General features: G+C 39.7%; 1 protein-coding gene across 4 annotated transcripts in view; it reads left to right on the top strand.

The window, feature by feature from the left end:
• lmbr1 (limb development membrane protein 1) overlaps positions 1 to 23083 on the top strand; it is a 262815-nt gene that overhangs the window by 203484 nt on the left and 36248 nt on the right. For all 4 annotated transcript variants that reach the window (XM_072576218.1, XM_072576217.1, XM_072576220.1 and 1 more), the window contains 3 exons: positions 8498 to 8571; positions 8812 to 8902; positions 10055 to 10121. In XM_072576218.1, coding sequence (XP_072432319.1) covers positions 8498 to 8571; positions 8812 to 8902; positions 10055 to 10121 — 232 coding nt within the window. The remainder of the gene's footprint in view (positions 1 to 8497; positions 8572 to 8811; positions 8903 to 10054; positions 10122 to 23083) is intronic.

Below are 23083 nucleotides of genomic sequence, written 5' to 3' on the forward strand. Positions count from 1 at the left end.
TGTGTGGAGTTTGCACGGTCTCCCCGTGTCTGCGTGGGTTTTCTCTGGGTGCTCCGGTTTCCTCCCACAGTCCAAAAATGTGCACGTTAGGTGAATTGGCCATGCTAAATTGCCCATAGTGTTAGGTGCAGGGGTAAATGTAGGGGAATGGGTCTGGGTGTGTGTGCTTTGGCGGGTCGGTGTGGACTTGTTGGGCTGAAGGGCCTGTTTCCACACTAAGTAATCTAATCTAATCTAAATCATATTTTAATGAATAATGGTGCCTGCGGAAAAATCAGTTGAATTTTGTTAATTGAAGGAAAAGAATATTTCTGAAAGCTGGTTGACTGTAATCCTACAGAAATACTGGTAGGATCTGAAGACTGAGGTCAATCTTGAAAGGTCACACTTAAGACCAAAATAAATTGAAGATTATTCATCATGATCTCTTAATACTCAAAGATTATATTCGATGACAAGGGGCCATTCAGGTTATTGATCTAGAATAAAGAAAACTTCTTCGTTAGAGTACATGAATCTATGTTGATGAATTATATATTGTCCTGTTTCATTTTATGGCTTTATGGAAAACAAAGGAAAACGTCCAGTCTGTTATTTGCATGCTTCAAAAATATGGCTTATTAGGTGATCTGGTCTTGAAGTTTGAGCTGAACAAAATGAGACACGAATTGCATTTAAGTTCAAATTCTTGCTGAACCATTATGCACAATTTAATTTGGAATGTTCAGAAATGTTTATTGAATGTTTCCTTTAAAAATCAAACAAAACTGCTTTCAAAATTTAACATTACAATAAGTTGGATTAAAATGGTGGGATTACTTAGAATTTGAGGTTACTCAGTGGAATTTAAATTTTATAAATGTATCCATATTAAAAATGCACTCCACACATCAATTCAAAAAAACGTTTAATGCTAAGTCATTAAGAAACTATAAAACATGAAATATTTTAGTGCTTATCTCGTATATTTACCTGATACTTCTATAAATTCACAGACCCTTGTTAATTCTTTCATTGGAATTTGAATATGATTTAGTTTTTTTACAATGAAAATTGATTTTTGTCCAGACCAGATTTTTCTATTGTGTTCATTTGTTTCCCCTCTCTGTATTTAGGCAGTAAGCATGCATGTGTGCACATGATCAAACAGTTGTAGCAGAGCATCAAATCATGAAGCAGCATGTTCTATCTTTTAAACTGAATCGCATTCACATACTGAATGGTACAGCAGACATTGAAATTGATCAAGTGCAGCGGGAAACAAAAGTTCAGTTTATGATTCAAAGTGGTATTTGTTGGATTGATAAGAATGGCAAAAGTGCCAGTCCAGGTATGCTCTTATCAAGCCAAAAAATCCTGTTTTGAAGTCTTTTTAACTTGTTTCTGGTCATAAACAGGTGGAATTAGTTTTACAAAAATGTTTCAAAAACATGTCCTTCTTATGCTGCCATGAAGCGAGGGAAAGGACAACGAAAGGTTTTGGAGTTGAAATATTCCTACTCTTTAAGTTGATTCCAGAAAATCTGGGGCAGGGACAGATGCATTATTGTTTGTGGTCAGCGAGCTAAGCTATGTAGATGAAGGAACTGTCAGGCTTGATCTTTAGTTTATGCTTACATATTATGTCTCAGCCAGAACATTATTGGTTAGTCTCTTGGTTCAGCAGGAAAATATAGTTCTGGGTACTTCTCTGATTGCTACTGTCCTGGATTTGTTCGAACCAAGTGTAAACCACATTTAGTCGAAGCTTTTGCTTAAGTCCAAATCTGGACACACTATAGCTTCAAAGAGGACAAGAAGACTTATGGCAGTGCGTGCAAAAGACATTTCCTAGAATAGTTCCAGGAGAGGACGAGTGTAGTTACCTAACTAGACTAAGAACAGCTGGGGTTGTTTTCTTCAGAGTCGAGAAGATTTATAAGAGATTTGTTAGATGTGTTTAAAAGTTTGAAGTATTTAAATAAAAAAAGAGAAGCTGTTTTCTGTAGCTGATAAATGGGTAACTGGAAAGTACAGGCCAATGGCAAAAGAACCATAGGTACATGAAGAAAAGTTGTAATCTCATGAATGGTTAGGATTTGGCACTCACTACCAAGAGGATGACTGCTGCAGATTCAATAGTAGCCTTTTTAAAGGGAATTGGATGAATCCTATTAGAATATATCTATATCTGAGATAAAGAAATAATATTCCAGAGATTGTGAATCAGTTGGTTGCTCTTAGAATGATCTGGCCAATTTCCTCTGATTTTTATTTTCTTAATTCTTTTGTGGGGTATATTTCTGATGAGGCCAACATTTGGTGTCCATTCCTAATTACCTTTGAACTTAATGCTTGGTCATTTCACAGGGGACAGCTAAGAGTTAACTTCGTTGCTTTAGCTATGGAGTTGCACATACAGCAGACCTGGCAAGAATGGCAGATTTCCTTCCCTAAAGGACTTTTTTTTTAACAACAATGTATGCTATTTTCATGGTCATCATTATTGAAAATAACTTTGCAATTCTAGATTTCTTAATTCAATTTACATTCCAGTAGCTGGTATGTCCCTTTTACATCAGATTGGGCCTCTGGATGACTCGTCCAATAACATTCCCACTATACCCCCATCTGTCCTCTCCCATTTTCTGTGGTGCACTAATTTTATGTATCTATCTGTGCAACTGGTGATTCTCTTCAGTCAAATAGGCAGTGAGGTACATGATTAGTGCATATAAATAGTATTGGTGAAAAAGGAGTGGATCCAAAAAAACGTTATACAGAGAGGTCTTAAGATACCTGGGCATTGATCTTATTGAAGTATGGATGCTAAAACTCAACAGATTGGTATGTTTCTGGTTTAAAAACTTCAATAGGTTTATAATATCCAAGCTGAAAAACCTATCCATCAGCACCTGTGTGATATTGATTCTGCTGCTTTGGTTCACTGTTACCAGCTGTCAATCCTGTACATCAAAGAGCACCAAATCTCTTACCCCTCCCTCAAAGAAATTATGTTTGTACCTCCAAAACCCACAAGAAACACATTTCAAGCCAATTTCCTCTTTAAGGTGCAAATTGACCTCAAATTAACATGTGTTCCTGCAATAAAATTTGGTGTTCTGTAGATTTGAAAGATGAATATCATGCATTATAGAATAGAAAATATCAGGTATTGCTGCAAGACTGGTTTCATGGATTTTGGATATTATTTGTTAGAACATTCAATGGTGACATCCTTGAAGCCTCCATCATTCACATTCTGATACAATTGTTTTATAATTCTGTATCCATCTAGATTATGATGTTTGAGTCTTAAAATTAATTTTCACATTCAACCATTTGAGCTACTTTTGAAGAACTAAGTGCTAATCTAGTTGAAACGTATTGATGTAGTGTTATAAAACAAAATATTATATGTTATTAAATGCATAATTTCTTGTTTAGAAATTTGGAAATGTTTGAAGATACCATTAATCCCTGTGTTTTTTGTCTTTCCCTGTTTACTGAATCTTTAAAACTATCAATTCACTTCTCTTTTGTGGAAATTTCAAAGGTAGTCAACAGAATATGGTTAATAACTTTTGAATTTACTTTAATTTAGCAGTGCTATAATCTTAATTTATTTTTGAGTTGGTTTTCAACACAAAATTATGTATGGTTTCAGAAAGCTCAATTAACATTTCAGCTGTTTTTACTGCTGAAGTGTGAAACACAAACATGAAAGGGATTGGAGAAATACAAAAACGCAGCTGATAAAATATGGATTGTATTGAACGCTAAATGTTTCATGATAATGAACTTTCACACAGTCGTGCACAAGCATCAAAGCAGCTTCTTTGGTGTTTGTTGCAGCATGAAGCGCATTGAATTTGCTGCTGTGAAGTATACAAGGTCACGCACAGTGTAAATACCTTTATTTTGTCTGAATTAGTAAATAACTAGTTTGTTTATGGCAAGTTACCAGTCAATACTTTCACCTGTTGATTAACTACTTATCTACAACAAAATGTCGTTTAATCTTGATGCTTTCTTCTGTTTTGAAGAAAGAAAATCCATTATTAGTTGTATGATGCTGTCTGTGAACACAGACTTCTAACAGTATTAACTTTGTCCACTAGATTTTAAACAGACTGTGTGCTATCCTTGTAATGGCTGCAAGATATGTTTCCCCTAATGTAATTGTCAGTTTTTAAAATTGTTGAATCAGTTTTGCCCAATCATCCCCAGGTTTGAGAATTCTTGGTCACAAGCATTTGCTATTGCTCCTCAGTATAGGTGAATTCTTGACATGTGAGGCAGCATGAACTAAGAGGTAGTGGGGTTAAGAGTGCACAATATCTTTTCTCTTTGCACCAATAAGACTTTGTTACTCAAGGCCTTAATTCGTAAGTTGTCACCGTTTTGAATGATTGGTAACAATCTGCTTCTCCAATCACTTCCATGCTTCAAGGAGAGCTTCAGAATGTCTTTCAAGTATTTTCTTTGCACTCACCTGGAACTTTGGCTAATTGAGAGTTGCGAAAATTGGATCTGGGCGGGGGAAAACACTTTGCGACCCTCTTGTGTCCACTCCATTGAACTTGATTTTGCTTGAATACTTGTGGTGCTGGCTTCGAGGACACTCATGTTTTATTGACATGAATGTTTTATATATCATCTTACTGATTCTAGTTATGCAAGAGGCACAACTGATCGAATTTCTTTAGTGTTCTTATTGTCACTGATCCATGGCATTATGGAAATGTCATGACAGCAGTTGTTCCGTTGGGTATCTGCTGACTGCACCCAAGTGGAAAACTACTAATGAAGACCTTAGCATCATCGCTGCTGTCATGGTCCAAATAGGATGGTGGTCACAGTTCAAAGATGAATTTTTCAATTCCAGTTCAATTTTCCACTGTAGTCACCAGTGTCCCCCTGCTATCTCTAACCTTGAGAAATTTTTATACAACACTTTTTCTGAACTCCCATTTTTGCCATGAGTGGCCCTATCAAGAGCAGGAGCTGCCAACAACATCTGTCAAGGGATTTTATTGTGTACAAGCCTCCTTATGATAATGTACCAATTCCTACTTTTACTGAATTCATGACAGAAGATAATGGAGAAACCCAGCATCTGTGGAGAGAGAAACAGAGTTAACATTTGAGTCCAATATGACTCAGAAGTGAAAGAGGCTGGGAAATGGTTGTTTTTCTGCTCTTAAAGTGGGGGAGATATCTACAGCTTCTGGAACTCAATGCTAAGCTCTACAACTTGAGAGTATGACCTTGATCCTCCAATTTTCTTACATCCCACCCTCTCGGCAATGTCCTGTTAAATTTGCTCTAGCAAAGCACATCCTTTCTCTCCCTAACCATCTGTCTCACTCACTCTCTTCCTCCCCATTTGTCATTAGTAATGTGGAAAGGGGGGTAAATGTAACACAGCCAGACCAGCCCAACCCATATTAATCCGACGTCAAGCTTTCTTCCCAGAGGTTATTCCGAACCAATGATGAACAAATATTATTTCAAGTAAACCACTGTAACAGGCGTTTTTCCTTCATTTGCCCCCTACCCTGCCATCCAACAATCCAATCTATTCTAAAGCTACTGAGACCAATTGTGATACTTGGTCATCAGATCCATTAAGGTAGCATGAGATATGGTATTTTCTGGTGTCTGTGGTTAGGCTTTACTGAAGGCCATCATTTTTTTAAGAGAGCCAGAAGTAGATTGGTTAGCATTTTGAAATAACATTAAAACTCCATGCCTTAATTTACATAATCTTGATTTGAATCAGGGATTTTTCTGATCAAGTAAGAATTTCTACTTATTTTCCCACACATAATTTTGATTATATAATCCTGATATATTTGCAATGATATAAGTATGCTTAAATAAAATAACTAATTCAACTACCACAACTTGTATTTATCATTTTTTCTATATCAATTTAGTTCTCTGTTTTAGTTTTTAGATCCATCTACATTTCCATACTAACTCCTCCGAAAGATCAGGCTGCATTTGTTGGGTTCCATACAGGAGTGCTAATTTCCATGCTGTTTTTTGCAGAGCCTTGTTGTGGTTGTATATCATTTATCACAAATTGCTTGTTTACTCAGACCACTGAAAAGCTTTCTATGCTGCTTGTCAATAGCAGCTCTCTATTTAAACAGACACCTACAAGCGATTTACTTTAGGTTTGGAGAGATAAAGACAGAGTGTTTCACTCAAAGCTAGGATTTAGATTATGTAGCTGTCTTGCGCTTTTGAAGCAGTTGTTGTCATGATGTTGCATTTGCAAATGTAATAAATACCTAATTTAAAGTTTTGAGATTTGTTATTTTAAATTCTCGCCAGAATTATCTTGTTTTGCTGCTCCTGTTCTGTTACATTTCCAGAGCAAATCCTACTTCTTGCTCTGAGGAAACTTCTGAAATACGTAAAATGTTTGCCTCTAATTAGGAATTTCCACTTGTTTTGAATTTTGTCTCTCTGTTTTCCCAAAATCTGATACAATGGGCTAAAAGATCTAAATCCATTCCAATTTAATCATAGCTTTGTGACGTAAAGCATTTTTTTCTAGTTAATTATTGAGATAATTCATGAACATTTTGTATCCTTGCTATGTCTGTCGTCTTCTAGATCATCTCATCCCGAGGGTGTGAAAGCAGCTATTGGCTCATCAAGTCCACACTGACACTCTGAAGTGCATCCCACCCAGACCCACTGCATCCCTATAATCCTGCATTTCCTATAGCTAATCCACTCCAACACTGTGGGAAATCCACCTAACCTGCAGATCTTTGGACTGTGGACTTACTTTCTTCAGAAAATAAACAGCGTTTTTCTCTTGGTTCACACTTGCTTGATTAGCAAATTTATGAAACGTCCATCTTAAGTTACCACAGTTAACTACTTCAGTTTTGACCATGTATTTTTCACTTGATCTTTCATCTAATTTCAAAAATTTAAATGTTGACTGAAGAATATTTCTAAACGTTTTTACTCTTGACATGGGAGTAGTGTTTGGGAATTTGGTACTTATTGCCAATCTATAATTGCCCTTTTTGAAGCAAAGTCGTGGCAACGCATCCAGAACCATTGTTGCCCACCTGTACTATTATTAAAACTTCAATACAACTGTGTGGTTTGCCATGCCACTGCCAATAAAGAATTATTGGAGTGTTCGACTTGCATATAGATCAGATGAGATAGCCACAGCCAAGACATCAGTGGACCACTTTTGGGTGTGTCTGACAGTCCAACAGCTTAAATCTCAAAATGTCTTGAAATTGAATGCACATATGAAACTGCATTTGTAAGTTTGAATGTAAAGTTTCAGGGTTACTTGGACCACTACACAATAGTGTTCAGCAATAATGTCACCTGGTTTGCATGTAACCCTTTAGATCCATATAACCTTGTTATGGCCTCAGCCAAACAGGATCTCAATTGATTAGGAGAAAGTGATGACTGCAAATGCTAGAACATTTGATGGCATGTTTCCTGCTTATGCAAAAAGACTTAATCTGCAGTTCGTTTTTAGGCAAAGCATAACAGCATTTCTTCCCGTAATATAGAGCTTCAGTAAATTATTTTTTTTGACAGTTCATATCTGCTACAGGATTTGTTTTATTTTTAAGGACAGAATATCATTTTTAAAAACAAGTTTTGAATCCACCATGAGTTTTTAAGATATTGAAGTTGTAAATAAAGATGCAGTTTCTTATCTTCAGGTATTAAGTGCATTTTTTAATAGTTGCAGAAGCAGAGATGGGAATTCTGTTTTAAAGCACTTGATTTGTACAAAAAATATTGTATCTATGTCGGACTTTATCATTTCTCAAGGTGTTATTGTAATTTTTGCAATGTGCAGTGATTGTTTTGAAGGCAAATGCAGCAGCAATATCCCAAAAGTAATGAGAAGAACTATCTTTTTTAGATGGTATTGGAAACAGAAATGCTTGGTAACAGAAGTGGAAAAATTCCACGCCCCCTTTTCAAATACTATCATGGGATTTTTAACCACTTCCAAAAAACAGATTGACCTTGATTTATGGTTACATTAGTAAAATTTTATTTTGTGTAAAGTGAAAGATAAACTTAATGGGGAACCTAAAATATTGAGATTAAAAACGGTTGGGAGTTTGCATGTTCCATAATGCTGACACAAAAACAAAAACTGTCAGAAATCTACAGCAGGCCTGATTGAATCTGTTAAGAGAAAAGGAAATATAACTCTAACCAGATACATTGCCGATCTAAAAAGTAACTTATTTGTTTCTTTGCAGATTCTGGTGCACCTGATTTTTCAATTTGCATACTTTTTAAAAATTAAGATAAATGATTAAGTTATGAGCATTGTTTATTGATGTCACATGTTCTGTTTGGCTACAAATCTCTTGAAAGTAACAATGTTTTATTGCGCAAACTTGTCACTGTGTGACAAAAAAATGCAATGCCAGAGTCTCCAGGTTTGTTTCATGGGAGAAAGACTTTATGTTTTCATGCTTTTTTTCTCTTCTTTCAGGAACTGGGCCTTGGTAAAGCCTCTCTGTCTGCATTTGGGTTTGTTGGTGCAGCGATTGAAATCATTCTGATTTTGTATCCTTTTTCCCAGTCATGTCTGTCAACAAGTATTATAACAAGTTTTCTGCCACAGTGGTATTTTACTAAGAGTTGGATCTAGGAAAACAGTAGTGATGGCTTGGACCTGTTATGACAGACACTTGAGAGAAATTCTTTGTTGTATCCAACTCTAAGGAAGTGAAGGAGATGGTTAAGAATATGAATGAAACCGTGCATTCCTCACTCTGCAGAGGTCCTTTTCCTTAATTCTCACAGCTATCTGATGGTGTCCTCTGTCGTCGGCTTCTATAGCCTCCGGTTCTTTGCAGCCCTCACTCCCACGAAAGACGACACAACCATGACAAAGGTATGGTGGGCAGAGGTGATGATATGTATGTGGCCTCTCTTGTAACCAGACAGCTGCCAGGTTTTCTTCAGTAATTGCCTTTAATGGCTCATTTGCAATGGCCAATATTTGTTTGTGTGCTGCGTAAATACAAACTGGAAGATTTTCATAAAACTAGGTAGTGAAGAAAAAGGATGTACTCTGTTTGGTTTGGATGGTGTCCATTCAGTTGTAAATAGCTTGCGATGGAAAGGCTTGTTAACTAGCTATAGAAATCCAGTGAAAGGACTTTTCTTCAAAGGAAACATCTGCTAATGAGTAACTTTAATTGAACTAATTGTACCTCTAATGCTAGCATATAAGCCATAGAATTCAGTTTATTTAGAGTGTCTACAGAAAATTGTTCTTCAAAGCGAAGCACTAAGATTGAAGGTCTAAAACTTCAAAACTACTTAGAGACAGATGGTGCCACCTCCGTTTTGCATATATAAACTAGAGATTTAAGACTATCACTGTACCATGATTTTTGTGGCAACATTGTTAGAATCCTTTTTCTGTTACTTAAACAGGTTGAAAAGAGTTTTTAAAAGTCCAAATCTGTGTAATGATAACTGTTGTATGCAATCAAGATGTGAGTGCAAACTAAACTTGGATTTTGTCTGAAGGGAAGCTTCAAGTAACTGCTTATTGCAAACTAAATCCCTAAATAGGAATTTTTTTCAACAAAAGTGTTCCTTAATCCTACGTAAGTTTTTGGAAGGAATTATTTATCTATTGCTGTGATTTGCCTTTTTGAATTTTTCTAAGGAGGAGGTTGGCAGCTGCACTGCTGACCATGAAGCAGGATTATCGACAACTTTAGTTTAATTTCAAAGTCAAATCTTGCAGTCTTTGTTAAATTAAGCAGTTTTAAAACATTTGACTGCATCGTCCTGATCTGATGCTCAAACTAAGTACTTCTTCCAAAATGGAGGGCATTTTGTATCCAGTGAGATCAAATTATAATTCGCTAAATCAAATGTGATGCACAACCTCTGAGAGCCTTAATTCTTTAAAGTATTTTAAAATTACTTTTGTTATACTACTGTTCTAATTTAACACTATGCTCATTTTGGTTTACAAGTGAGAAACTTAATATTGGTTTCTTTCCATGTTTTTCTTTCCCTCTAACAGATTATTGGAAATTGTGTCTCAATATTGGTCCTTAGTTCTGCATTACCGGTTATGTCAAGAACCTTGGGTAAGCTGTGTTTTATTCTTGTGAAAACTTAACAACTGACCTGAGTCAAAATGTAGACCTGTAGTTTGAAATTAAAGCTGTTGGAATGCATGTTTCAATACTTCGTTTTTAGATCTGCAAATCCATGAAATCAAAACACCAAAATTCTGATGAGCAGGGAAAGTCTCATGTAGTCATGATGATAAGTTTTCAAAGAATTTCTTTTAATTATAGCAAACAGGAGGCTATGGTTTTTTTAAAATGAGAGGGGATGTGAATAGTGATCTCCCCACATTATTATTGAGGCATATTCTGTTAATATAGACAAATGAAGCTACAGACTTTATCAAATAACGACACATTTTCTGGCATTATCTAGCCTACTAAGATCTCACAACCTTGTGTAGTTCTTTACGGTTCTGGGCAAAGCAGTCGCCATACCAGGCCGTTATGTACCCGGACAGTATGCTATCTGTGGTGCATCTGTCAAAGTTAGTGAGGGTCCTAATGGGCATGCCAAATTTCCTCAGCTGCCTGAGGAAGAAGTGGCATTGTTGTGCTTTCTTGACCTTGCATCAATATGGGAAGTCCAGGGCAGACAGTCAGTTATCATTACTCTGAGGAACCTGACACTTGCCACCCTCTCAACCTCTGCTCTGTTGATGTAGGTGGGGCATGTTCTCCTCTTTTCTTTCTGCCATTGTAGTCATCTGAAACACTATAGCAACTGTACACTACTGTAGTCTTGCAGCAACTTAGACCTGATCTCCTCCATCATTGATAATATTGTATGCCAACTGTATCCAGTGTTTCTTAGCAGATGCCTTAGAGTCTTCTTCAAACGCCTATGCGACGTCTTCTCTGGTGTTGTCAGTTGTGACTGCCTCGACTCTTTTCCAATCCATGATAGTGAGCAAAGTTTCTTTGAAGCCAGAGGGAGTTACAAGTGAACTTCCCCTGTGGTGCCAACCCATGTCTAGAGTTGTGTGCAGGTCTCTTCTGCAAGAAAGAAGGGCATGTGTTGGTAACAGCTTCAAAGATGCTCAAAGCCTGAGCTGATCTCCATATGTATTAAGAGTAAAATAATACTGTAAGATGTGAGCTGTAGAATGAGTAAGGGTTATAATGGTAAGTATGAGAAGGCAGTATAGTAAAGCTTGGTGCAGTGAACAAACGTGTGCAAGAGCTAAATGTTTTAAGTGTTGTGATTGTTGGGGCTTTACAGGTGGATGTTTTAGCCCCATTCATTGGCACACCATTCACTCTGTTGAAAGTCCACTGCCTCCACACCATTGCTGCTATGATTACCATCTACAAAATAAATATAAAAACAAGTCGCAGGACTGGCCCATTTAGTCCTTCAAGCTTGATTTGTCATTTACTAAGGACATAGCCGATCTTACCATCACCTTAAATCCATATTCCCACCTACCTTTCACCCCTTGCTTAAAATGAAGCATTATAGCAACTTGAAGACTTCTTGAGCACTTTATAAACCAGTTAATTTCAAGCACCAAAAGAACTAGGGCAGCACCGTACATAATAGCACCATCATCAAATCATGCACCAAATTGAATTGGAGTTATGTTGCCATTCTTCCATCATTGTTGGTTAAAATATAAAACTTTTTCCCTAACCACAGTGTGATATACCAACAACTTGACAAGACTGCATCAGTTTAAGAAGCTTGTTCACTACCACTTTCTCAAGTGGATGGACAATAAATGCTAGCTTTTTCAATAATTTCCACAGAGTCATAGAGAAGTACAGCAAGGATACAGACATTTTGGTCCAACTCACCCATGTCGATCAGATATCGTAAATTAATCTAGTCCCATTTGCCAGCATTTGGCCCCTATCCCTCTGAACCATCCAAGTGCCTTTTAAGTGTTGTAATTGTACCAGCCACCATCACTTCCTCTGGCAGCTCATTTCATACAGGCACCACCTTCTGCGTGAAAAGGTTGCCCCTTAGGTCCCTTTGATATCTTTTCCCCCTCAATTTAAACCTCTGCCCTCTAATTCTGGACTCCCCCATCCCAAGGAAAATACCTTGTCTATTTACCCTATCCATGCCCCTCATGATTTTGTAAACCTCTATAAGATCACCCCTTAGCCTCCGACGCTCCAAGGAAAACAGCCCAGCGCATTCTCCCTCTCCCTGTAGCTCAAACCATCCAACCCTGGCAAAGTCCTTGTAGACCTTTTCTGAACCCTTTCATGTTTCACAACATCCTTCTGATAGGAGGGAGACCAGAACTGCACACAGTTTTCCAAATGTGGCCTAACCACTGTTCTGTGCAGCTGAAACATGACGTCCCAACTCCTATACTCAATACTCTGACCAATAAGGGAAAGCATACCAAACACCACTTTCACTCTCCTATCTACCTGCGACTCTACTTTCAAGGAACTATGAACCTGCACTCCAAGGTCTTTGTTCAGCAACACTCCCTTGGATCTTGCCATTAAAAGTATAGGTTCTGCTCTGATTTGCTTTTTCAAAATGCGGCACCTCACATTTATCTAAATTAAACTGCATCAGCCTCTCCTCAGTCCATTTGCCCACCTGATCAAGATCCTGTTATAATCTGCGGTTACCTCCTTTGCTGTCCACTACACCTCCAATTTTGGTGTCATCTGCAAACTTATGAATTATACCTCCTATATTCATATCCAAGTCATTTATATAAATGACAAAAAGTAGTGGACCCAGCACCGATCCTTGTGGCACACCACTGGTCACAGACCTTCAGTCTGAAAAGCAACCCACCACTATCACTCTCTGTCTATCTTCAAGCCAGTTCTGTATCCAAATGGCTAATTCTCCCTGTATTCCATGAGATCTTTCTTTGCTAACCAGTCTATCATGAGGAACCTTGTTGAACGCCTTTCCGAAGTCCATTTAGATCACATGTACCGTTCTTCTAAAAGACTCAGTCAAGTTTGTGAGACATGATTTCCCGCGCACAAAGCCATGCTGACTATCCTTAATCAGTCCTTGCATTTCCAAATACATCAATGTCCTGTCCCCCAGGATTCCCTTCAACAACTTGCCCACCACCGACATCAGGCTCACCGGTCTATCACTCCCTCTCCTTACCACCTTTCTGAAATAGTGGCACCACGTTAGCCAACCTCCAGTCTTCCAGCACCTCACCAGTGACTATCGATAATACAAGTATCTCAGCAAGGGGCCCAGCAATTACTTCCTTAGCTTCCCACAGAGTTCTCGCGTACACCTGCTCAGGTCCTGGGGATTTATCCACTTTTATGCGTTTCAAGACATTCAGCACCTCCTCCTCTGTAATGTATTTGCCTCATAAGCTGCTAGCAACATTGATGTAGCATGATGCTGTATGGCAACCTGTCTGGACCTTTGATTGTTTTGTGCTACCAAGCATGCTATGCTGTTTGCCTTTCTGTCTGTGTGAAAGTCCAATGCAATTCAGAGATGCTGAAAGCCTGTAAGTTTTCATTGAGCATCAATGCACAAAAATGCACTGGAGGCCTGAGATGCTGTGGACCTCAAAAGTAAATGCAAAGTGAGTGAGTTGCAGAAAAACAAGCTGAGAGATTTAAGGTGTATCATATATAGATATGTGTTTGTCCACGCACATGAAGCAATCTCACAGAAGCACACAAGACATTTAATGTCCCTGAGCTCCAAAGTGAAGTCCTTAAGTTTTGAAGTGGTGTATGAGGGTGTTGTGAAAGTAACTGTACTCATGTCTTCAGGCTGGCAGTTTGGAGACGCCCAGCTATTAGGAGAAAGGATAGAAGAAGGGTAGACAGGATAGTAAAGGAGGTGTTTGGTACACTAGCCTTTATTGGTCAGTGCACTGAGCATAGGAGTTGGAGTCATGTTGCAGCTGTACAGGACATTGGTTAGGCCAGTTCTGGAATACTGTATTCAGTTCTGGTCTCCTTCCTATCGGCAGGATGTTGTAAAACTTGAAAGGTTTCAGAAAAGATTTACAAGGATATTGCCAAGGTTGGACGGTTTGAGCTGTAGGAGAGGCTGAATAGATTTGGGCTATATTCTCTAGCGTGTTGGAGGCTGAAGGATGATCTTACAAAGGTTTATAAAATCATGAAAGGCATGGATAGGAAGAACAACCAAGGTCTGTGACACCAGTTATCTGTTCTGACGTCTATGTCTGGAATTGACACTGCCCATGGCGTGCAGCACAGAAATGAGACCAAATAGCTGCTAATGCTGTGAAAATGCACAAATATTCAGTAATACTTCTCATTTGCAAGATTTAGAACTTGCTACTTAAAGTTAGCATCAGAATTGTTTTTGCTTGACATTGGGAATCTGATTTTTTTTCACTCTTGTCATTGTCTAGCCTGTTTAAAGCCTGGGAAAATTCTGCCCTCTTTTTCGTTCTCATTTTATGGGTTATTTTCACAATCCTTGTTTTAAGAATAATGACATGATAATCTGGTTTATCAGTAGTTAGAGAACTTTTACAAGTCTGATTTCTGTTGTCTTATTTTGTTTGTATGGGATGTTGAAGTCACTAGCAAGATAGCATTTATTCCCAATCATAATTGGCCTTGAAGGTGGTACCTTTTTGAGCTAGTGCAGCCTGCCTCAGGTACTTGTACCTACAGTATTCCGAACAAAGTTTCACGATATTTACCCATGGGAGTAAAAGAATGCTCGGACAATTTCAGACAAAAAAAATTTATAAGATATCATCTTTCAGTGATGAGATCTTTTTGTCTCAACTTCCATGCGTCGTTTCATCATTTTTCTCTGCAATCAAAATTTAATGTGAATGTGTTCCAATGGTGGTGGTGTCCAACAGCTGACTTGACATGGCTGAAGGTTTAAGTGTAATTTGCATGTGAAGTGATTGTATCAGACAACACATGCTGTGACTAAGAAGACAGAACATTGGCAAAAATCTGCCACCTTTTTCAGTAAAAGAATGAGATTCCTGAATTGTTTACTATAGGGATTTATGTAAAGAAAAGAAGAGAAGGAAAAAAGAAGTGATTGAACAATTTAAAATTCTGCTAACAAATGCACAGACACAGCTGTTCAAACAGGATTAATGGGATGTATTAGAGTACAGTGACTTATGTAGTGCTTCAGAAAATATCAAAATTCATCATTTTCCAAGTTATGCTGAGTGGCCTTAAATAGCTGAAAAGAAATAAACGTATTTAGCGGATTTATAGATTTCTACGCAATATACAAAATAGTACTTATGAGTTGGAAAGTTTCCAAGTTTGTGAGCTTTTCAGAATGCAAGTCACAGTGAGCTGCATTTTAAAGTGAGAAGCTGAGAATAAGTGCAGGAAACCATTTAGGTTAAATGGCATAAAGAAAGAGGTAAATCAGCAAGTAATGATTGGCTGAAAGTATATTTTGAGTGTAACAAGGAGGTGAGACTGAGAAAGCTGAAGAGTTGCAAGTTTTGAGATCTTCTGTGGGTGATAAGCTCAAAGTAACAAGTCTTATTTTTAGCACATGGTGGCTCAGTGGTTAGCATTGCTGCCTCACAACATCAGGGACCTAGGTTCAATTCCAACCTCTGGCGACTGTGTGGAGTTTGCACATTCTTCCCGTGTCTGTGTGGGTTTCCTCCGGGTGCTCCTCTTTTTCTCCCACAGTCCAAAAAGATGTGTAGGTCAGGTGAATTGGCCATGCTAAATTGCCCATTGTGTTCAGGAATGCGTAGGTTAGGTGCATTAGGTAGGGAAATGGGTCTGGGTGAGTTACTCTTCGGAGGCTCGGTGTGGACTTGCTGGGCCAAAGGGCCTGTTTCCACACTGTAGGAATTCTAATTCTGATTCACCCTGTACCTAGATAGAGTCGACATATAGCAGATCATATCGTATGATTGACTATTTGGAATTTAGAAAAGTAAGATAGAAATGCCTCCATAGAATTTATGAAAAAGAAGAATTGTTATAAAGGAGGATAAATGGCTTGTGTCTGGTAGCACACTAGGGATGCGAGAAGAGCCTCATCAATTATGACAACAGTATTCAAGTGCTTGATGGACTTCAGATTTATGATGAGTTTTTTACATTTTACATTTGTAAAAAAAATGAGTTATCCTAAATGAAAGAAGCGTTTGAGTGAGAAAATAAAAGTTCATAGTTGTAGCTTTAACAGTAGAAGGGGATTTGAAAGTTGTATTTTCGTGTCAGATGGCATATGAATAAATGAAAAAGAATAGGGATGGACCCAATGATAGAAGGATATTGTTTGACCTTTTTAAAAAAAACAGGGAAAACATTGGTTTAAAGATTGAAGAAGTAATTTTATTCTTTTTTGAATGACATGAAGATCAAAAAACTGTGATTCAACTATTCCACTGAGAGGCTGCAGTTTGTATGCATTAAATGAGTGTACTGAAAGAGGTTGCTGAGTGCCACTAAAAGCCTGGAAAGGGTTGAATGATGAATGGAGAACATTACTGCTGAGGAGTAACAGCAGTGATGGCTCATTCATTACTGCAATGTTTGTGAGTTATGTAATATGGGTAACAAGATGCCCAATGAATGACAAGTGCTGATAAATGGTAATGTGCATTAGCCTGGAAATGTTTAATTTGAGGGTTAAAGTCAACATCTGTAACATTAGAAATTGCAAATAGAGCAAATACTTGGAAAGTACGAGTGAGTGCCATTTCAGGGATACGATAAAAAATAAAAGTAATGAAAGACAACTTTAGAACATAGACCATTACAGTGCAGCACAGGCCCTTCACAGACCTGTGAAACCACTCTGAAGCCAATCTGACTACACTATTCCATTCTCATCTATATGCCTATCTAATTATTATTTAAAAGACTTTAAAGTTGGCGAGTTGACTGCTGTTGCAGGTAGTGCGTTCCACGCCCCTACTCCTCTCTGAGTGAGTAGAGAAACTACCTCTGATATGTGTCCCACATCTATCACCCCCACAATTTGAAGCTGTGCCCCCTCATGTGGGCCATTGCCATCCGAGGGGAAAAAAAACTCTCGCTGTCCATGATATCTAACCCTCTGATTATCTTTTATGTCTCAATTAAGTCAACTCTCAACCACCTTCTCTCTAACAAAAACAGCCTCAATTCTCTCAGCCTTACCTCATAAGACCTTCCCGCCATGCCAGGCAACATCCTAATGAATGTCCTCTGAACCTTTTCCAAAGCTTCCACATCCTTTCTATAATGCGGTGACTAGAACTGTCAAGTGTGGTGGCACCAGAGTTTTGTACAGCTGCAGCATGATCTCATGGTTCCGAAACTCAATCCCTTTACCAATACAAGTTAATGCCATATACCACCTTAACAACCCTCTCAATCTGGGTGGCAACTTTCAAGGATCTATGTATCTGGACATCGATATCTCTCCACTCATCTACACGAGCAAGAATCTTACCATTAGCCCAGTACTCTGCATTCCTGTTACTCTTTTCAAGGTGAATCACCTCACACTTCTCTGCATTACATTTAATTTGTGAACCTCAGCTCAGGTCTGTAGCTTATCAGTGTCCCTCTTTAACCTACAACATCCTTCGTCACTATCCACAACTCTACAGACCTTCGTGTCATCTGCAAATGTACTAACACATCCGTCTATATCCTCATCCAGGTCATATATAAAAATGACAAACAGCCATAGGCCCAAAGCAGATCCTTGCTGTACACCACTAGTAACTGAACTCCAGGATGAATATTTCCCATCAACCACCACCCTCTGTCTTTGTTCAGCTTACCAATTTCTGATCCAAATTGCTAAATCACCCTCCATTCCATACCTCTGTATTTTGTGCAATAGCCTACCATGGGGAACCTTATTGAATGCCTTACTGAAATCCATATACACTACATCAACTGCTTTACCCTCATTCATCTTCTCAAAGAACTCAAGGTTTGTGAATCATGACCTACTCTTCACAAAACAGTCTTGACTGTCCCTAATCAACTTATTCCTTTCCGGATGATTATAAATCCTATCTCTTTTATAACCCTTTCCAACACTTTACCCACAACCGAAGGTTCACTGGTCTATAATTACCAGGGTTGTCTCTACTCCCCTTCTTGAACAAGGGAATGACATTTGCTAACCTCCAGTCTTTTGGCACTATTCCTGTAGACAATGATGACATCAAGATCAAAGCCAAAGGCTTGGCAATTTACTCCCTGGCTTCCCAGAGAATCCTAGGATAAATCCCATCCGGCCCAGAGGGCTTGCCTATTTTTAAACTTTCCAGAATTGCTAACACCACCTCCTTGTGAACCTCAGTCCCATCTAATCTAGTAGCCTTTATCTCCGTATTCTCCTCACCACCTTGTCTTTTTCTAGTGTGAATACTGACGAAAAGTATTCATTTAGCACCCCCCCAATCTCCTCGGACTCCACACACAACTTCCCACTACTCTCCTTGATTGGTCCTAATCTTAATGTGGTCGTTTTTTTTATTCCTGATATACCTATAAAAAGCATTAGTGTTTTCCTTGGTCCAACCGCCAACGACTTCTCATGTCACCTCCTGGCTCCTCTTAGCTCTGTCTTTAGGTCTTTCTTGGCTGACTTGTAACTCACAACTGAGCCATCACATCTCATCCTAACATAAGCTGCCGCCTTGCTCTTGACAAGAGATTCAACTTGCTTAGTAAACCATGGCTCCCATGCTTGACGACTTCCTGCCTGACAGGTGTATACTTATCAAGGATCCGCAGTAGCTGAATAAGCTTCAACTGTGCACATCCCCTGCAGTTTCCTTCCCCATCCTCTGCATCCTGCATCTTGTCTAATTGCATCATAATTATCTTTCCCTCAGTTATACCTCCTTCTGTGCATTATATGACGAACTTAGAGCATGAATCAGTAGTTGGGACTATGATGTTGTGGCCGTAATGGAGACATGGGTTTCAAAGGGGCAGGAATCATTGCTCGATGTTCCAGGGTTTAGAATGTTTAAAAAGAACAGGGAGGGTGAAAAAAAGAGGAGGGGGTGTAACATTGCTAATCAGAGAGTTTCTGTAGCTGTGATGCACTAAGGTTGTCAAGGAAGGTTTGTCTACTGAGTCAGTATGGGTGGAAGTTAGGAACAGCAAGGGAACAGCCATCTTATTGGGGGTTTCTACAGACCCCCTAATAGCAGTAGAGAGAGATTGAAGAACTCATAGGCAGGCAGATTCTGGAAAAATGCAGGTGTAGCAGAGTTGTTATGGGTGATTTCAACTTTCCATATATCGACTGGAACCTCCTTAATGCAGATGGTTTGGATGGAGCAATTTTGTCAGGTATGTTCAGGAGGGTTTCCTTACTCAGTATGTAGACAGACCAACGAGGGGAGAGGCCATTTTAGATTTGGTGCTCAGCAACGAGCCAGGACAGATGTCAGACCTCGCGGTGGGAGAACACTTTGGTGATAGTGATCACAACTGCCTCACGTTTACCATAGCCTCGGAGAGTGAAAGGAGCAGTTACGGAGGGAAGATATTTAATTGGGGAAAAGGAAATTATGATGCTATCAGACAGGAGTTGGGAAGTATAAACCTGGAGCAATAGTTCCACAGAAAGGGCACAGCAGACCTGTGGAGACTATTTAAGGAGCAGTTATTGCGAGTGATGCACAAATTTGTTCCTCTGAGACAGGTAAGAAGGGATAAGATTAAGGAGCCTTGGATGACGAGAACAGAGGAACTTCTTGTCAAAAGGAAGAAGGCAGCGTACGCAAGGTGGAAGAAGCAAGGACCTAGCACAGCTTTAGAGGATTACAGGTTTGCTAAAAAGGAGCTCAGAAATGGACTGAGGAGAGACAGGAGGGGGAAAGAAAAACGCTTAGCAAGAAGGATTAGGAAGAACACAAAAGCATTTTACTCAAACGTGAGGAATAAGAGAATGATCAGGGAGAAGTAGGGCCGCTCAGGGATAGTGTAGGGAACTTGTGCGTGGAGTCTGAGCAGATAGGGGAAGCCCTAAATGAGTTTTTGCTTCAGTTTTTCACCAAGGAAAGGGACCTTGTTGTGAAGGAGAACTTTGAGGAGCTGGGAGAGAGGCTTGACCAGATGAAGATTGATGAAGTTGATGTGCTGGAAATTTTGAAAAACATTAAGATTGATAAGTCCCTAGGGCCAGACCAGATTTATCCTAGGCCGCTCCAGGAAGCGAGAAAGGAGGTTGCTAAGCTGCTGGCGAAGATCTTTGCCTCTTCACTCTCCAAGGGAATCGTACTGTAGGATTGGAAGGAGGCGAATGTTCCTCTTTTCAAGAAGGATAATAGAGAAATCCCTGGCAATTACAGATCAGTCAGTCTTACGCCTGTGGTCAGCAAAGTTTTGGAAAGAATTCTGAAGGATGGGATTTATGACTATTTGGCAAAACATAGTGTAATTAAAGGCAGTCAGCGTGGCTTTGTGAGGGGCAGGTCATGCCTCACAAATCTTATTGAGTTCATTGAGGAGGTGATGAGACAGGTCGACGAAGATCGAGCAGTGGATGTGGTGTATATGGACTTCAGCAAGGCATTTGATATGGTTCCCAATGGCAGGCTCATTGATAAAGTCAGGAGGTATGGGATACAGGGAGATTTGGATAACAGTATTCAGAATTGGTTGGCTGACAGAAGGTAGAGAGTGGTGGTAGATGGAAAGTATTCTGCCTGAAGGTCAGTGTTGAGTGGAGTCCTGCAGGGCTCTGTTCTTGGGCCTCTGCTCTTTGTAGTTTTTATAAATGACTTGGATAAGGAGGTTGAGGGGTGGGTTAGTAAATTTGCAGATGACACTAAGGTTGGAGGTGCTGTTGATAGCATCGAGGGCTACTGCAGACAGTAGACAGGATGCAGAGCTGGGCTGAGAAATAGCAGTTCAACCTGGATAAATGCGAAGTAGTGCATTTTGGAAGGTTGAACTTAAATGCTGAATGTAGGATTAAAGACAGGATTGTTGGCGGTGTGGAGGAACAGAGGGATCTTGGTGTGCAAGTACATAGATCCCTCAAAGTTGCCACCCAAGTGGATAGGGTTGTTAAGAAAGCATATGATATTTTGGCTTTCATTAACAGGGGGATCGAATTTAAGAGCCGCAAGGTTTTGCTACAGCTCTACAAGTCCCTGGTGAGACCACACTTGGAATATTGTGTCCATTTCCTGTCACCCTACTATAAGAAAGATACAGAGGCTTTGGAGAGGGTGCAAAGAAGGTTTACCAGGATGCTGCCCGGACTGGAGGGCTTGCCTTACGAAGAGAGGTTGATTAAGCTCAGACTTTCTCTCTGGAGAGAAGGAGGAAGAGAGGTGACCTGATCGAGATATACAAGGTCATGAGAGGAATGGAGAGATTCAATAGCCAGAGACTTTTCCCCAGGGCAGGATTGACTGGCACAAGGGCTCATAGTTTTAAGATATTAAGAAAAAGGTATAGAGGGGAGGTCAGAGCTAGGTTCTTTACACAGAGAGTTGTGAATGTGTGGAATGCATTGCTAGCGGTGGTAGTGGTGGAAGCAGAGTCAATAGGGACATTTAAACGACTGCTGAACATGCACATGGACTATAGTGAATTGAGGGATATGTAGGTAAGTTATTTTATTTTACATTAGGATTAACCCTCAGCACAACATCGTGGGCCAAATAGCTTTAGGTTCCCATCCCCCTGCTGTAATATTCTATGTTCTGTGTTCTATACCAATCCCTGCTCATTGCTATTGTAAATGTAACCGAATTATGGTCACAATCGCCAAAGTGCTCACCTGTCTCCAAATCTAACTCCTGGCCACGTTCATTCCCGGGTACCAAATCCAATATGGCATTGCCCCTTGTTGGCCTGTCTACATACTGTGCCAGAAAACCCTCCTGCACACATTGAACAAAAACTGACCCATCTAAACTACTTGAACTATAGTATTCTTAGTCAATATTGGTGAGGTTAAAGTCTCCCATAACAACTACCCTGTTACTCTCACTCCTATCAAGAATCATCTTTGCTATCCTTTCCTCTACATCCCTGGAACAATTCGGAAGGCTACAGAAAACTCCCAGCAGGGTGACCTCTCCTTTCCTGTTTCTAACCTCAGCCCATACTACCTCACTAGATGAGTCCTCAAGCGTTCTTTCTTGATACCATAATACTGTCCTTGACTAACAATACCACCTTCCTTTTTTTTTTAACCATCTTCTGTGTTCTTACTGAAACGTGTAAATCCCGGAACCTGCAACAACCATTCCTGTCCCTGCTCTACCCATGTCTACGAAATGGCTATAGCATCGAAATCCCAGGTACCAACCCATGCTGCAAGTTCACCCACCTTATTCCGGATGCTCCTGGTATTGAAGTAGACACACTTCAAACCAACTTCTTGCTTGCTGGTGCCTTCTTGCGACCTTGAAACCTTATTTCTGACCTCACTATTCTCAACCTCCTGTATACTCGAACGACAATTTAGGTTCCCATCCCCCTGCTGAATTAGTTTCAACCCATATGAAGAGCATTAGTAAATTTCACCCCCATGATATTGATACCCCTCTGGTTCAGGTGGAGACTGTCCTGTTTGTGGAGGCCCCACCTAGCCCCGAATGAGCCCAAATATCCAGGAATCCAAAACCCTCCCACCTGCACCATCCCTGTAGCCACATGTTCAACTCCCCTCTCCCTATTCCTTGCCTCACTAGCACGTGGCACAGGCAACAAACCAGAGATGATAACAACTGTTTGTTCCAGCTCTAAGCTTCCACCCTCGCTCCCTAAATTTCTGCCTTAAATCCCCATCTCTCTTCCTGTCTCTGTTGGTGCCTATGTGAACCATGATTTGGGGCTGCTCCCATTCTCCTCCCCCTCAAGGATCCTGAAAACATGATCAGAAACCTCACGAACCCTGGTACCTGAAAGGCAACACACCAACTGAGAGTCTCTCTTGTTCCCTTAGAACCTCCTCTCTGTCTCCCTCACTGTGGAGTGTACAATGATTAATGCTCTGCTCCTCTTCCCCCTTCCCTTCTGAGCAACAGGGACAGACTCTTTGCCAGAGA

Source organism: Chiloscyllium punctatum, chromosome 8, assembly GCF_047496795.1.
Source record: "Chiloscyllium punctatum isolate Juve2018m chromosome 8, sChiPun1.3, whole genome shotgun sequence".
In the NCBI taxonomy this organism is placed as follows: Eukaryota; Metazoa; Chordata; class Chondrichthyes; order Orectolobiformes; family Hemiscylliidae; genus Chiloscyllium; species Chiloscyllium punctatum.